At 28.8% G+C, this 15,560-nt stretch overlaps 1 protein-coding gene across 3 annotated transcripts in view; it reads left to right on the top strand.

Moving 5' to 3' along the window:
- LOC100575704 overlaps positions 1-15,560 on the top strand; it is a 25,415-nt gene continuing 9,855 nt past the window's right edge. Inside the window, exons 1-11 of one of the 3 annotated variants that reach the window (XM_016807840.2) lie at positions 1-329; positions 2,225-2,263; positions 3,869-3,877; positions 4,041-4,067; positions 4,463-4,507; positions 5,251-5,268; positions 8,358-8,408; positions 11,000-11,035; positions 11,330-11,377; positions 14,191-14,199; positions 14,871-14,888. In XM_016807840.2, coding sequence (XP_016663329.1) covers positions 305-329; positions 2,225-2,263; positions 3,869-3,877; positions 4,041-4,067; positions 4,463-4,507; positions 5,251-5,268; positions 8,358-8,408; positions 11,000-11,035; positions 11,330-11,377; positions 14,191-14,199; positions 14,871-14,888 — 325 coding nt within the window. In that variant the 5' untranslated portion in view covers positions 1-304. Of the gene's footprint in view, positions 330-2,224; positions 2,264-3,868; positions 3,878-4,040; positions 4,068-4,462; positions 4,508-5,250; positions 5,269-8,357; positions 8,409-10,999; positions 11,036-11,329; positions 11,378-14,190; positions 14,200-14,870; positions 14,898-15,560 lie in introns of all 3 variants that reach the window. The other 2 variants (XM_016807839.2, XM_008189034.2) reach the window with 2 other exon arrangements.

Here is a 15,560-nt window from a genome sequence, read left to right as displayed (position 1 = left end):
TTTCTTGCTTTTTGGGAAGCAAACTCTTTAATTATATCATCTGTATTAATTACCTTCAAAAATCACTCTCTGAACACAAAACCATAAAACTATTTAAATATTCTTGAGAAAAGGCAAGAACAGCTCTTTCAGCCGAACAATTTGCAATAGGTACCTATGGTACAATCCGCCAGTGGCATTATTTGATATCTGTCATGGGCTCGGGGCCATGCCCCCATGCCCCCCCTTAATTCGGGCTTGGCTATAGTGTTCGTTATTTAAATAGAAGGGTTCAATTGAATTTTGTGTTCTAGATTTTTATAACATGTACAATCAAATCCAGGAGACGGGTGAGTTATATTTAAAAAGTACTTTACTGCCTTATCTGATTATCATATTTATCATAGTTTATATGTACCAATATGATATATAAATATATATAATTAAGCGGGTTCCATGTTCTTTATTCCACGTTAACATCAAAATATTACTGTCTAATTGTTTTTAATAAATATCAATAATATCTTTTTTCACAGATCCATATTATATCATTACTTAATTTTTTTTCAATGAATACATACCTATTACAATAATTACAATTACATAACATTTATAACAAATTATAAAAATTGTATAACAACAATTTAATATTTGGTTTACGTACACTCCGGATGCCAAGGGCTGCTAGACGCTAGTATAATATAATATATGTTACGGTAAAAGTACGAATACCGGTAAATCCTAGGTTTTTCTGACTACTGTTGGTAAATGTCCAAAATTCCGAAATTTTAGATTCTAAGTGGAACGATAAATCTATGGATTTTACAATGCGTGTTTTTTTTGTGTGTCTGTCATCACGGTTTGGGGCATTAAAACTGCTTCGATTTTCTTTAACAGTATCCTTTTCGATAGGAAAGTGAATCTAGTTGGTGTATTCGGGAGGTCAAAATTTAAAATTTCCAATAGTTTTCAAAAGCAATGGGAAAAACAACAAAAAAATTAAGGAAAAACGGGAATTTTTATGCAAAATAGGTTTTCCACAAAATCGATTTTGGTTTTTGGGTAACTCTAAAACAAATGAACGTATATACATGACATTTTCACTGTTTGTTTATATTTCCATTTTCTATACACGATAAAATATTTTTATTTGTTTTAAACTGTTTTGGAACATTTTCAGTTTCCAATTTTATTAGTCTTTTTTTCTATGAATGTCAATAAAACTTTATATGTTGGGTAAAAAAGCGTGAAAATTTAATGCAAGGTTCTTGATATATTGTTACAATAGTACTTGAAAAATATTATAAATACATAGACACAATTTTTTTTATAAGCATTTAAAATTCAAATTTTAACAGAATTTATCAAATTTAAAATTTAATAATTATTTTGTAGTTGAAAATGTATAAAATGTTCAACTTTCATAGCCAAGGATTAAAAATGTAAAAAAAGGTTCCACGTGTATAGGTAAATAAATAACTTTATTCACAATAATATCATCAAATATTCTAAGTAATACATTATCATTTATCATACAAGGCTGACTGACGGTCTTCGCATACAATAATTTTTCGTATACAATGATATTATATTATTGAATTCAAATTTAACACCATCCATTACAGTGACCCACTTTTAACTTAATGTACAGCAGAACGACATCCATTTACCCACTTTTTTACTAATTATCTTATTAATTATTATGTAAGTATATTAGGTACTACATTAATGACTAGTTACCAGTATATTGTTTTTATTATAATATTAAATTTATCTTATTTTAAATATTATTTGTTTGTTAAGGCTTGGCTATTGTGGCATATTAATAATTAATAAGATAATTGGTAAACAATTTCGGACTTTTATTAACACTGATTATTTATACTAAGATTTACCAAATCTCGTTTGTAAATGTCCGAACTACAAAAATCATTCGGGGTTTGACCAATCAATTTTGTGTATCCTAGATTTTACGAACAGTATAGGTGACGAAACCTTTTATCAGTAAGTCCTAGGTTTAACCGGTATTCGTACTTTTACCTAACATATTACTCTAGAGCTAACCTAACCTGAGCGCCGAGCGCGTACAGTGTTTCCTAGCGAGCAGAGGCCAGATGACTACCGGAAGATCCCCATCACCACCTCTCGACTGCCTGTCTCGCTCACATTAATAATATCGAACATATTATAATATAAATTGGTTTTAATTTAAATGTATATAATATTACCTTTTTTTTATATGTAGATTTTAAACCAAGTCCTTTAAATTGGTGCGCGATTAACGGTAAATAAGTACAGTCTTATAAAGTTAGATTTAATTTTTTGTTTTATCCTTTTATAATATTGTAAATGTTTCCCATCAAAAAAAATTGAATGTTCTATTTTTTTAAATTGACTTGTTTCACATTTGTTATACTATAATGAGTCGAGATATTTTTATTTTAAAAGAATTAGGTAGGTACACTATAGTAACAGTAATATAATATGGTATGTGTTTTACGACACCTATCATGAATTATTGTAAAAATAAAAAATTTCCTAATACTCTTATAAATAATTGGGAAAAACAAAAAACTAAATTGGGCAAGAAAGGAAACTTTTTTTTAAAACCAGTTTTATAAATCTTGACAATATCGATTTTTTTAAGTATTTGGTTGTAGTTAAATTACGAATAGCCTTACAATACTTGAAATGTCCCCCTAAAGGTTTGACATACATATCGTCAATATATTGACATTTTCTATGCATAGTGTATTTATCAAAATACTTTGACTCTTTTTGAGCTATTTATAGACATTAATATTGATAGTTTCGATTATTTTATTTTTAGTTCTTATTCTTGAAATTTTGATAAAAAATTTTTCGTAGAGATGTGAAACTTAATGTATATCATTATTTATATTATCATATTATTATATACACAATTTATATGCAATTTTCAAAATATTTAGATTAATTTTATACTATTTCCTATTTGTACCACGAACCTATTCATACCATTCTACGTTAAGTAGGTATATTGACCCAAATACTCTGTATCAGGAGAGAGTATTACCGTAGGTAATAGGTTTTTTTTGCAATTTTTTTTAAAATTGTCCATGTTTTTAGAAATTCGGCTTGGGAGGTGGCCACGACCCTTATTGCCCCCCCTCTAGAGAACCTTTGCAGTGAGGTTAAACCAAAACTCTGGCATAGGTCCTGTCACCGAGTGGCTCATCCAAAACCACCCTTAAGCTAACGGTGGTGGGGAATACATTTGTCAACTGCCAGAGACACTAGACTGAGTGACACTTGACACTTGAGCAGTACTCAACTTGTAACGCTTGGCATAACTAGGATATATACTGGCTGACCCTTATCCACTATTCATCCGGCACCTGTAGTATGTTAGTATTTAGTGAACGCTGGCTGTCAGTACTAGTTTTCCAGCCAACGGTCGGGTAGCTAATACAGGCGCATTACTGCGCCCTTTGTGAGTGTTGGCGTAATACATACATTTCCGATTGGGTTAGAACGTTGGGTAGTATAATTGGCTGACAGACCGTCTAGACTTCGTTAGAATCGTTGTTCGTATACAATGATTTAGGTATCATTGAATTCAAATTGAACACATACATTACAGTGACTTAACCAATGACGAGGTACACACGACAGTCGACACTTATTGTACATTCTTCATTTATTTGATCGATTAAAAAAAAAAAAAATGTTTTTATTAAATAATAATGGTAACCAGACAAATTTCATTCACTTTCACTTATCAGTTATCATAATAATAAAATGTAGGAATAATTAGTTACCTAATGAAATTTCAAACTATGCATTTATCTACATATAGAAATATTCTATGTATTTAAACATTTAGTTGATTTTTGTCCTCTTATTTTAGTTTGTTACGGTAAGAAATATGTTAATTTATTGTAGTAGTATGTTGACGCTAAGACACTATGGGTTTTACATTGTTATTCTTTCAATTATTAAAGTTTGTTAAACCTAATAATATTATGTTATTAATCTATTTTTTTTATAAAATTAAAATTTATAATTCTAACTCTTAACAGAATCATTAAAAGAGGCTGGTTTTTTGGGTAATTAATTAATTGTGCTATTCATGCAGGTAGTATATAGTTAATAATATAAAGAAATACTACTATATATATACTACTATATAGAAATATGTAATATTATATTTATATGCTAGGTAGGTTTATTAATATATTATGTTATAAATTATAATGATATATACCATATAAACCTACCCACCTATTGATAGTGAAACGTATATATTTTTTTTTGTTTTTCCCACGTGAACAAATATAAAAAGGTATTTGTAAAGGTATTTATACCTTTACAAATTTACTATTTATAGAGGTATTTATATGGTATCTAGAACTAAGAATTTTCCATATTCTCCTTTGTCATATAATCATGGTTATAAATTATATTAATACAATTATATGATATCCAATAACCGTTATTTTAGACGTATCAGCTAAACAAAATATTAAAGGCTTCCTATCTAAGTTTAGTAAGTATAAATTAGATCACAATATATCATTGGGACCAAACACATACCGACTTGGTTGGTTGGTTGGTTGGATAGGAGGGTGCGTAGAATAATGGTATAGGACATAGCCACACACGGGTGTCATTAAATTTGTTGTATGTTATTAGTTAAACCTATTTCATTGTAGTTTGAAAGGGTTGTAAATTGGAAGGGTGGGTGGGTCAATCAAATTATTTACAAGTATAAATAGTAGTATAACAGCCAGTTTTAATTTTATTTGGTGCCACTGATATAGGTATACTAATATATTCATAGGCGCAAATAGACAAATTATTTTGGGGGACTAAAGCCTCCTCCAATAATATTTTCTAAAAATTATATATGCTCAGTACTAATTACTGACTTTTGAACTGGGGTTACTAAGTCCCCCCCCCCCCCAAGCCCACACCTATTTGCGCCAATGCTAATATTAATTGTCCTTAATATTAAACTAATGTAGGAACATGTGTTTAATAATAAAAATAACAATAGTAATATAGGTAATATAATATAATATATCTATGAAGTTAAAATATTATTGAAGCATGACATTGTTTAATATTCATCATAGACTTAAATACTATATGTAGAAATTACGTAATAAGAATCCAATATATAATGTAGTAAAGCTTCGATGTCAGTGATTTGATATATTATTTACATTGCAATGTGGATGAGACGTTAAACTGGTTAATTATTGATATAAACAATTGTTTTATTCTTAGAACTAACAGAAACGTATGGTAAGTCAGTTTATTTTACGTTAGTCGTGACTATTCGTGGTGGTTATTTAAGGGGATTCCATACCGTGATTTTCTGTCTTTGTCTAACACGCGCAACATAGTATTTTAGACATGTTTTTTGCCAAACATTGATGTAATGAAGCTATTTTAAAAAATTTTTTTTCTTTGTTATAATAAGACATTTCTAGCCTATATATTATATATTATATTATATTATATTATATATTATTATATTATATAAATTATCTACATCTATGGATAATTAGTAACATTAATTGTTGACTATTTTAACATGATAATAATTATAAGTAGTAATAATAGCGATAATAATAATAGTGACAAACAATAGTAATTAAGTTAAGGTTGATCAGACATATAGACAATAATAATATTATTTGTTATTATTACATTATGGTTTATAATATTTATTTAATAATCATTTTCGAATAAAATCATGCGGACGTCTGAGTTTTAGACATCTTTGAGTTGGTGGACGTATGTGTAAGTTGAAGTGTAGTGAGCCAGTTAATTTGAGGAGTGAACTATGGAAATTTTCAGCGAGAGATTTTATATGATCTTGCATTTTAATGATTCGGAGGTCTTTATGTAGATTTTCGTTGAGTATGAATCATAGTGCGTTTGTTATTATTCTTAGTATTTTCTTTTGGAAAATTTGTATTTTTCTTAAGTGTATCGCTGAACAGTTACCCCTGATAAGTGATAGGGCAGGCGTAGGTAATTAGTGAACGTAATAATTGCTTGTAAATTAATACTAAGCATTTTTTTTGTTTAACTGATTGTTTGTTTAGGATAGGGAATAGCATCAAGAGGCGCTGGTATACTTGTTGTAGTTTAGAAGCTATGTGAGGCATCCAGGTTAACCTTTTGTCAAGCGTGACACTAAGATACTAGACGGAAGGCTGCCAAAGTATGGAATCGTTATCGAATCTTAAAGATGGTGGAGTGGAATAGCGACGTAAGCTAAATATGACTGCTGTGCTTTTTAAAGCGTTTATGTGTGTTTTCCAGCTATTGCGCCATTTTGCTAGTAGATTTAGGTGATCTTGTAAGTTGTTTGTTATCGCTTCAACGTTGTGGGATTCACTGTAAATAGTTGTGTTGTCTACGAATAGGGTGATGTTTGTGCGTGGTGACTATACGGTATATCATATATGAATATATTGAACAATATAGTCTCTGTAGCTCGCTGGGTGGTAGCTAAGGCAGTTTACACATTTTGGTGGAGTTTCTATTTCTTTTGGACAAGAACTATAGTGGTGGTCACCTGCGCATTTGACGCATCTAGGTGGTAAGTGACAAAACTTTTTTGTATGCGAAAAACGCTGACAGTACATTGAGGAATGCCCTTGGAAGATTGCCTTGGTTCTACCGCTACTACACAATATAGGAGTCTGTTTAGAGAGTAAAATTCAGTAGATGATTTGGATAGCTAACCTAACCGCTACGATAGGTATTGGAATTTTGAATTTATTTTGAAGACGAGTGACTGAGGCTACTTCGAATTTCAGTTCTACGAGTTTTTTTTATATATACAAGCTATTGATATATTTACAGCTTCCTAATGAAAGCGGATAATTGTTTGTTTTTTGGGAATTGGTAAGTGTGGTATTCTATACCGGAATCATCGAAAAGTTTTGTTGCAGTTCTACAATCGTCAATAGAATCCATGTTTAATTTGAGAGCAGATTTTGTGTTCGCGATGGAGAATTCATCAAAAGTTATATTGGCTAATGAATATTGATGCATGAAAGGTTTCATAATCAGAAATGTTGTATACGTAAATAGGTGGAATTTTCAGTCTAATATGTGATTGTTGAGTACTGACCTCATCTGCGGTGCCGTCTGTCGATTTTTCTACATTTTTGATTTTAACTTCTCCAAAAATTGAAATACGACAATTTGTTTAATTATTCTTTTTTAATATAACGTTTTTAGAAAATTGTGGGATGGTCGATTTCAAGTACCTACCTACTTGATGATAAATGAAATCTGTTTGCAGATTCTTTTTGCTTCATTAAATCAATTGGTATATTTGGCAAAAATCACGTCTAAAATATTATGTCACGCATGTGTTAGATAAAAACAGAAAATCATCATGTGGAGTCCCCTTAATATTATGGATGATAATATAGACATAAATGTATATAGGCGTATCTGTATTATACACCACAACCAACAAAATAATGGACATTAAATAACTTTGGTCAAATAAAATTTAATGAATACAATTTTTGAACGTTGAAAATGCCAAATTAATACTTCTTACAGAAGTAATAAAAAAATTACGAGTGTGTGAGCCCACTCTGGGGAAGTAAAACTTCCCCCATAAGTATTGGGACCCGTGAAATTATAAGTAAATTAGGGAGAGAGTGAGAAAAATCAATACAATAAAAATAAACGTGCACGCAACCGCCGCCGTGCATAACTTCCAAAATAAATAAATAAAAAAACATCGTTTCATTTTTCCTGTCCTTATATTTTTCGTTACGATTTTTTTCCACCCACGCCTAAAGAAAGAAGATTTACTACAAAAAAACCCTTCAATTATGAGATACAATAAACGAATTACATAGACAACAAATATTATGTTAAGTTACCTACACATTACTTTAAAATATCTGATATTTTAACACAATATTATCTAAACTTATTTAACCTATTAGGGCCAGTTGCACCGTCTCTGATTAAAGTTAACCGGAGTTTAATCGGCCGAATTTGCCCGGTTAAATATCTGTTATCAGCTGATTAAGCTTAATCGAAGTTTAACCGTAGACGGTGCAACTGGCCCTTAGTGTTACATAAGTAATATTATGAGTATTTAATATATTGTCGAAGATTCCCGACCATTGTGTACAACTAGGTTTTACTAATAAATGCTAGAATTAACTACTTATCTAAAATTGTACCGAGTAAAAGGTGAAAATCATAATTTTTCTCCTCCTTTTACCGAAAGTATTTTGTACAGCCAAGTATGTATAAATATTGATAGAAAAAGCTGATCAATTCAAAACAGAAAACTAATATGATTTTATACTAATATTTAAACAATTTTTTTCTATCTGCCTTAGGATATATATATGAGTTTTATAAATACCTCGAAAATCTCCGTACACAACCAAGTATGTAACAATAAATATATTTTCAACAATTTTTACGACAAGGGTTTAATCTACAAATGTTCTTCATTAATTGTGTCAAATTGTATTAACGATGCATTTTGCAATACAATTAGTTCTATATAATATACCGTGGTTCTAAACAGGATACGTTAATCGGGTAATATACAGGATACGGAACGAAAACTTATTAGTTGATGACAAACTTTTCTTCAAATTAGACTTATATTTTACCTATAGCGATGGATAATCGACGGTGGATAGTTTTTGTACTATTCATATATTAGGATGGATAATGGATATACATATTATATCAACTATGATTGGTTAATGGAAAACTGTGAGAGCGCTAATAGTCTAATTTGAAATTAAGAACATGCCAACTTCAATTAACATTGATAGCAAGGTGTCGTTCCGTATCCTACAGTATATCTTAATTTGTAGCTCTAATAAACTATAAACGCCTATCTGAACTGAAAATCACTCAAAAAATATAACTTACAATTAATGTTAGTTGATGATTATTATTATATAGGTATAGGTTCATAAATTATTATTTAACGCAATGATTCAACGCGATGATAGGGTTAAAATGGTTGTTGTGCCTGCATAAACTCTAATAATTAAAAATAGTATGGATCACAGAATGATAAGATAGTACTCCTTCATTTTATTTTTTTTAACCAGCTCCTGAAGCCGTTCCAAAACTCGTATTGTGGCTGACATACCTATTTATTTTGTCATGCCAAATCTATGTGTATATTGTAAAGACAATTTTTTGTTACTTGTAAGAATGTTTCAATCATAAGGAATTCATGATGTTCATGATAATCATTACTAATTATTAATTAACCATGAACTCAAATCTATATTTAGTGGTCGAAGCGGGGGGAGATACGGTGAGATGACAACCCCCTACTTTTATAATTTTTATTTTCTATTCCTCCACTTATTTTGTCGAAAATAAATCATCCCCCTAATAATTAAACACAAATGTTAACATTTATCGATATATAACGGTGTTTTTCATTAAACTTTATGTTGATAATATAATATATTAATTATTTAGATCTAAGGACATTTTCAAGATTTGTACTTTAAATGCTTATAAAAAAAATGTTGACTATGGACTTTTAATATTTTTCAAATGTCATTGTAACAATAGGTATATTAGGAGGCTTGTATTAAATTGTAAGCTTTGTTTACCCTAAAAAAATTTGTATTGACATTCATAGAAAAAAAAAACAAAAAAATTTGAAACTGAAAGTGTCCGTAAACAGTTCAAAACAAATCAAAATATTTTGAAATTTTTTTCATGTATAGGAAATGCTTATATATGTATATAAATATTATTTATAAATATTCAGTGAAAATTGCATGTATCTAAGGTTAGAGTTACACCAAAAACCAAAATCGATTTTGTTGAAAACCAATTTTGCGTAAAAATGTCTGGTTTTCCTTATTCCCCCCCCCCCCCCGGCATTTTTTAAAACTATTGGTAATTTTGACCTCCCCAATGAACCAACTATATTCACTTTCCTATCAAACAAGATACTAAAGTTAAAAATCGAAGCATTATTTCGACTACTTATCGTGTACACTATACAAAGAAACAAAAAGTAAAAACGAAAAATAAAAAACCTACATCATTGTAAAATCAATATATTCATCGCTCTGCTCAGAATACAAAATTGTATTATAATTTATAACAAAATGTATAATGAGTTTAACTTACCCCCTCACCCATCATAATATGGTGTACAACTGATTAAGCCATATGCCCATATATAAGCACTACCTATATACAATATGAAAGGCATCCATCCACTTATTTTGAGCCACTTCGACACTATCTTAGGTATATACTTATAATTATTGTAAATACTCGTGTCGGAAGCCACAACTGTTTAATAATTCTAATAAAATATTACGACGTTTGATAATTTGGATGGTAAATTAAAATACAGATGTGTATGTACGATTTGTGCTCGTAAACCAATGTTGTAGCCTTACATAAATTGTAAAAATAGTATTTTTTTTTCTAAACACATAAACTATGATTTGATGGTTTTATTTAAATTTGTAAACTTAAACCTTTGACCTATTAAAACTATTAAAGAACAATGATAATATGATTATAGATTATATAATTTATATCGTTGTAAATATTTATATAGGTGTTGTTTGAGAACTTTTCGTCAAGTTATAAAATTAATCCGTTTTTTTGATTATATAGTCAAGTTAGTTTTAATATAACTAATATGTAACAATCAAAATATTATTAAATATTTATTTTATGTTTAAAAATATTATTCATAAAAAGAAAAAATTTATCTCACCAAAATTGAAGAAAATTTAATTATAACATCGTCAAAACAAAATGCATTTTCAGACGTATTTTTACTTGTTTTAATTTGAAGCAATAGTAGACTAGAGATTTAAGAAAAATGTTTTATATTGTTTTAATAAACTTCTACTTAAAACTTAAAAATAATAATAGTGTTAAATGAAGACTAAATCTTTTATGATTGTCAACATAACTTTTAATTTACACAATATTAATGTTATTATTGTACGGCTATCTTTAATTTTAGGGGACGATTATCAAATAGTTGACCCTATTGGCAGTAGTAAGTTATTATTTGACTTATAGATTTTTAGATAAATGTGCAGACGAGTTACAAAATGTGAATCTTATATTTTCTTAACAATAATTGTTGACAAAATTGTACCTATACATAATAGGTATTAAAGAAGTCTGTTATAAGAAATATAATACAATCCATGTATTTTGGATTTGTGAAAAGTCCAGATTAATAAAATAAATCTTAATCATAATTGAAATTTAAAATATTTATATTAATATGTTTATAATACTTTTGTGGTAATTATATTCTATCTTATAATGTACTTAACAAATTTAGGAATTGAAATTAAAGTTGGATATCTAAGAAATTGGTGTGGTGCTCAAGGTAAACGAATTTTTTATTTAAGGGCATCTTTTAAAATTCTGTACCAATTTAAGTTTATAAAACTATCTATTTTATTAAAAAGTTTTTTTTTCATTGAGTTCTTGGTGAATAAAAATAGTTTTAATAATATGGGTTAATTTAAAAATATTGATCAATGTTCGTTTTTTATAAGAAAAATATAGCAGATCATGTAAATGACTATATTTTGTAATAGTCTAATGTACATCTACGTACAATATAATATATAAGTCTTGCACTAATTATTTACTATAAATAGCCATAAGCTAAAATCCTAATAATGTTGCGTCCCTAACTTTTTTAGTTATGTATGTTCAGTTTTCGCTATTCATTAATAAACTTCAAACAAAATATTGCATTGCAAAATACATATAGGTTTGTCCTACAAAACATGTGTTTTGAAATTAAGAAAATGCGAAATGTTATTCTTTTTTCGATTTGATTTAAGAAGGTTAAGACGTTAGGTATGACTAATTTATTAATATAATAAATAAATTATATTAATCATTAATGTTAAGAGGACGCCAAACCTGCATGTGTCGTCATCAGGCACGGATCCAGAGCAAAGATCTAGAGGGAAGGGGCCTAACAATTTTTTTACAACACAAATACAATCTATATACTATTATATAAAATGGTAAGGGTTTTCTTGGACCGCGCTAACCGAGAAAACTACTGAACCGATTTGGCTGAAATTTTTTACTGTTATACTTGACAGTCTGCTGGAGGTCATAGTACCACTTTTGTTTAGAAAAATCCACCAGAAAAGTAGGAAATATGGATGTCAAAAATACAGCAGTGGCGCCATCTGTCCAGAAAAAAAATAAACTATAAAATAAAAAATTTAGTTTATTGTTGCAAATTAAAATAATAATAGTGTATTATAATGGTTGCTATTGGTTAATCGGGCATGTATGTTGATTTGTATTATTATTTTTCGTCAATATATATATAAGTATATTGACGGCCTTTGAGAAGAAGTTAGATTAATTTAAAATAGGTAAAATTTGGTTTCTTTTTATTCGTTGTATTTTAGTACGGTTAGCTTAGGTTAGGATTTTGTATTAGTTGGTTATATTATTCCATCGTAGGTGGAAGTATTGCGAAAGCATTTCCCGCGGCGCCGTCGGTTCAAAACGAAAAAAAAAAAAAAAGGTGGAATTAAGTAAAAATGACAAACTTGGTATAACTTTGATACTCTGGAGCTAAATCATACACTTACGTATAGGTACAAACAGCACGGGGTCCGCGATCTACCGCAGGTAGATTGCCTACCTGATAATATACTGCTGCGAATCAGAATTTTTATTCTGGATAACAGAAAAGTTAAGATAAGTTTTGAACACCATACAACGAATATTAAATAAAAAATTGAACAAAGTTTGAGTCATATAGAGTTGGGACATTTACAGGTAACGAAGTGCACGGAATCAGTTATTTTTAGTGAAAATGTAATTATCATTAATAGCAATAGAAACATTTTAATACGTTTTCATTAACCATTTTATATTTACTTGCCGATCACATTAAACGATAAAATTTTAATGAAAAATTATACATCTCATCGTCCGGGAAACAAAATAAACAACCAATCACGGATGAAGCTGTGACGGTCAGCTATAATATTATAATATTAATTCAACTTAAAGGCTTTAAAAAATAATAAATATATAAAAAATTCAGACTGATAAACCGTCTCCACTCAGAATCGTTTTTCTTATACAATTAAATTATATCATTGAATTCAAGTTTAATACAATCCATAATACACTGATAATTTATATAATTATTTACGATTTTTTACGGGTAATGAAGTTCATGTGTTCTGGTATAAAAATATATAAGATTAATACCGCTAGAAACGTTTCAACAGGTTTTTAATGACCGTTTTTATATTTAATCGCCGATCACATTAAACGAAAAAATTTCAATAAAAAATTATACATAGCATCGTTCAAAAGCAAAATAAACAACCAGTCACGGGCGAAGCTGTGATGGATCGGCTAGTTATTATTATAAAATATTATACTTTATTCTTAATTAAAAAAATTTGTCATAATAGTAGATACCTATAGGTAATCAATATTATAAATAAATTATTGATTATTTAATATAAAAAGTGACAATGTGAAGGGAAGTTTAGATTTTGTTTATTTGTTATTTAATATATAATATTTATATTTATAAAAAAATATGTCTGATCCCCTCCTGGATCCGTCCCTGGTCGTCACCATCTCTCAAATATACAACATATCAAATATTACGTCAATTTTACTCTTGAACTATTATACAATTTAGAACTCAGATTATTATCCAGAGAATCTCGCAAGCTTTTATTGATACTTTAAGTACGAAGCAAGTTAAGAAGCAAGTCAAAACTTCAAATTTTTAAATAATCACAGCTCGTTTAAAAATTAAAATATCAATAAAAGCCTATTCAGTCTAACTTTAAAAACAACAGTGTAAAATGGATTATTCTGAACCTATAATTTCATATGTTGAGCGTTTATAAAACAGAGACAACACATGTAGGTGTAACGTCTTCTATAAAGACTAGAAGTAAAAAATAGTTTCAAACAATCTAATCAATATGTCAATCCACACTATAATATGTATTATATATGGGCGTAATACATATGTAAAACAGTAATAGTTATCTAATATTATTATCTTCGTCATACAATCGTATAAATAGGATTTGTTCGATTTGATTACATGTCAAATGAAATAATAATACATTTTCTTGTATTACAATATTTGAAATTGTGTTTATTATGTCTTATGTTTCATCGCAGTTTGTCACGGTAAGATTATACGATGTACCTGCTATAAAAAAAAAAAAACTATTCAGGGAGAGTTGACCCACTTACGCGCATGCATACTGAGCCACTGGAACATTCAGACCCGGGACCCCCCAGTAGCCCGATCGAGCGAGTGGGTCAACTCTCGCTGAATTGAGTATACCTACATATTATTCGTATAAGTAAATTACATGTACGTATAGTATACATATACATTTTAAAATTTGTTTGAACGATAGGGTGTTATTCTAATTTGTTTGTTTTCGGTCATCGAAATATTGCTTACCTATTGGTTAGTCCTTATTTATTAGATACCTTGGGTTATGTATTATAAAATATCATAAAGCACTTAAACTCTTTGAATAATTTATAAAAGAAACTTACAATTATTTCGGGTTCACTGATTGATATTTCAAGACTTGAAGACTTGAGATTTTAGATCAAACTTAAAAAATTTTTTGATGGCCAAAAAAATATAATATATATTCACTAGTCAATGTTTGACGTACTACTTAATAATTCGTCTGTTATTACTATCTTGTTTTGTTAATTATAGATCTAAACAATGAATAATGCACCGACCATCATCTATATTTAATAAATACACCTATAAATATATCTATGACGAAATTAAATACTTGAATACATCATAAAATACATTTTTTAATATTTAGCTGATTTAATTAATGAAGGTTATATATGTAAGTATAGCCAATAGTAGTATTATTATTATTATTTGGTTTTTTTATTTTCCTTACATGTACAAATGCAATAAATTATTTAGATATGATGTACAGTCGCTACCATCTATAACGACGCCGGTCGTAACGACATATGGGGTATAACGACGTTAATTTCAAGTACCCGGCAAAATTCCGTTTATTTTAACATACAAAATAACTGGTTGTAACGACATGGACGTAACGACAATATCGGCTAATACGGCTTAAAAATCGGTCCGCAACACACATTTTAATCGTATATAACGACAGATAGGGTATCTACTATCTTCACATAGTTATTTTGTAATGTATTACTATATTAGCTGCTTTTATACGTTTTTAAAATAGCATTTAAGCTATTAACGAGATAAAAGTCTAATACACATTATAGTACATATAATGAGATATTACCACGAATCTACAAATATTGGTTTGATATTTTAGTTATGTTAGTGCCATTGTACGTGTTTCATTAAAACGTTAAAATGAATAAGCGAAAAAATTTTTCTGTCGAAGAAAAAGCGCATATAATTTTTCGTTTGGAGAATAATGAAAAAAACAGTAGCATTGCGACTGAATTTGGTGCAAGCCATTCTACGATATCTAGGTGCAATATGGAAAAATCGTGATAAAATAAAACGA

Source organism: Acyrthosiphon pisum, chromosome A1 (assembly GCF_005508785.2).
Source record: "Acyrthosiphon pisum isolate AL4f chromosome A1, pea_aphid_22Mar2018_4r6ur, whole genome shotgun sequence".
Taxonomy (NCBI): domain Eukaryota; kingdom Metazoa; phylum Arthropoda; class Insecta; order Hemiptera; family Aphididae; genus Acyrthosiphon; species Acyrthosiphon pisum.
The sequence above is the reverse complement of the archived record's forward strand: the minus strand, read 5'-3'. Positions and strand labels throughout refer to the sequence as shown.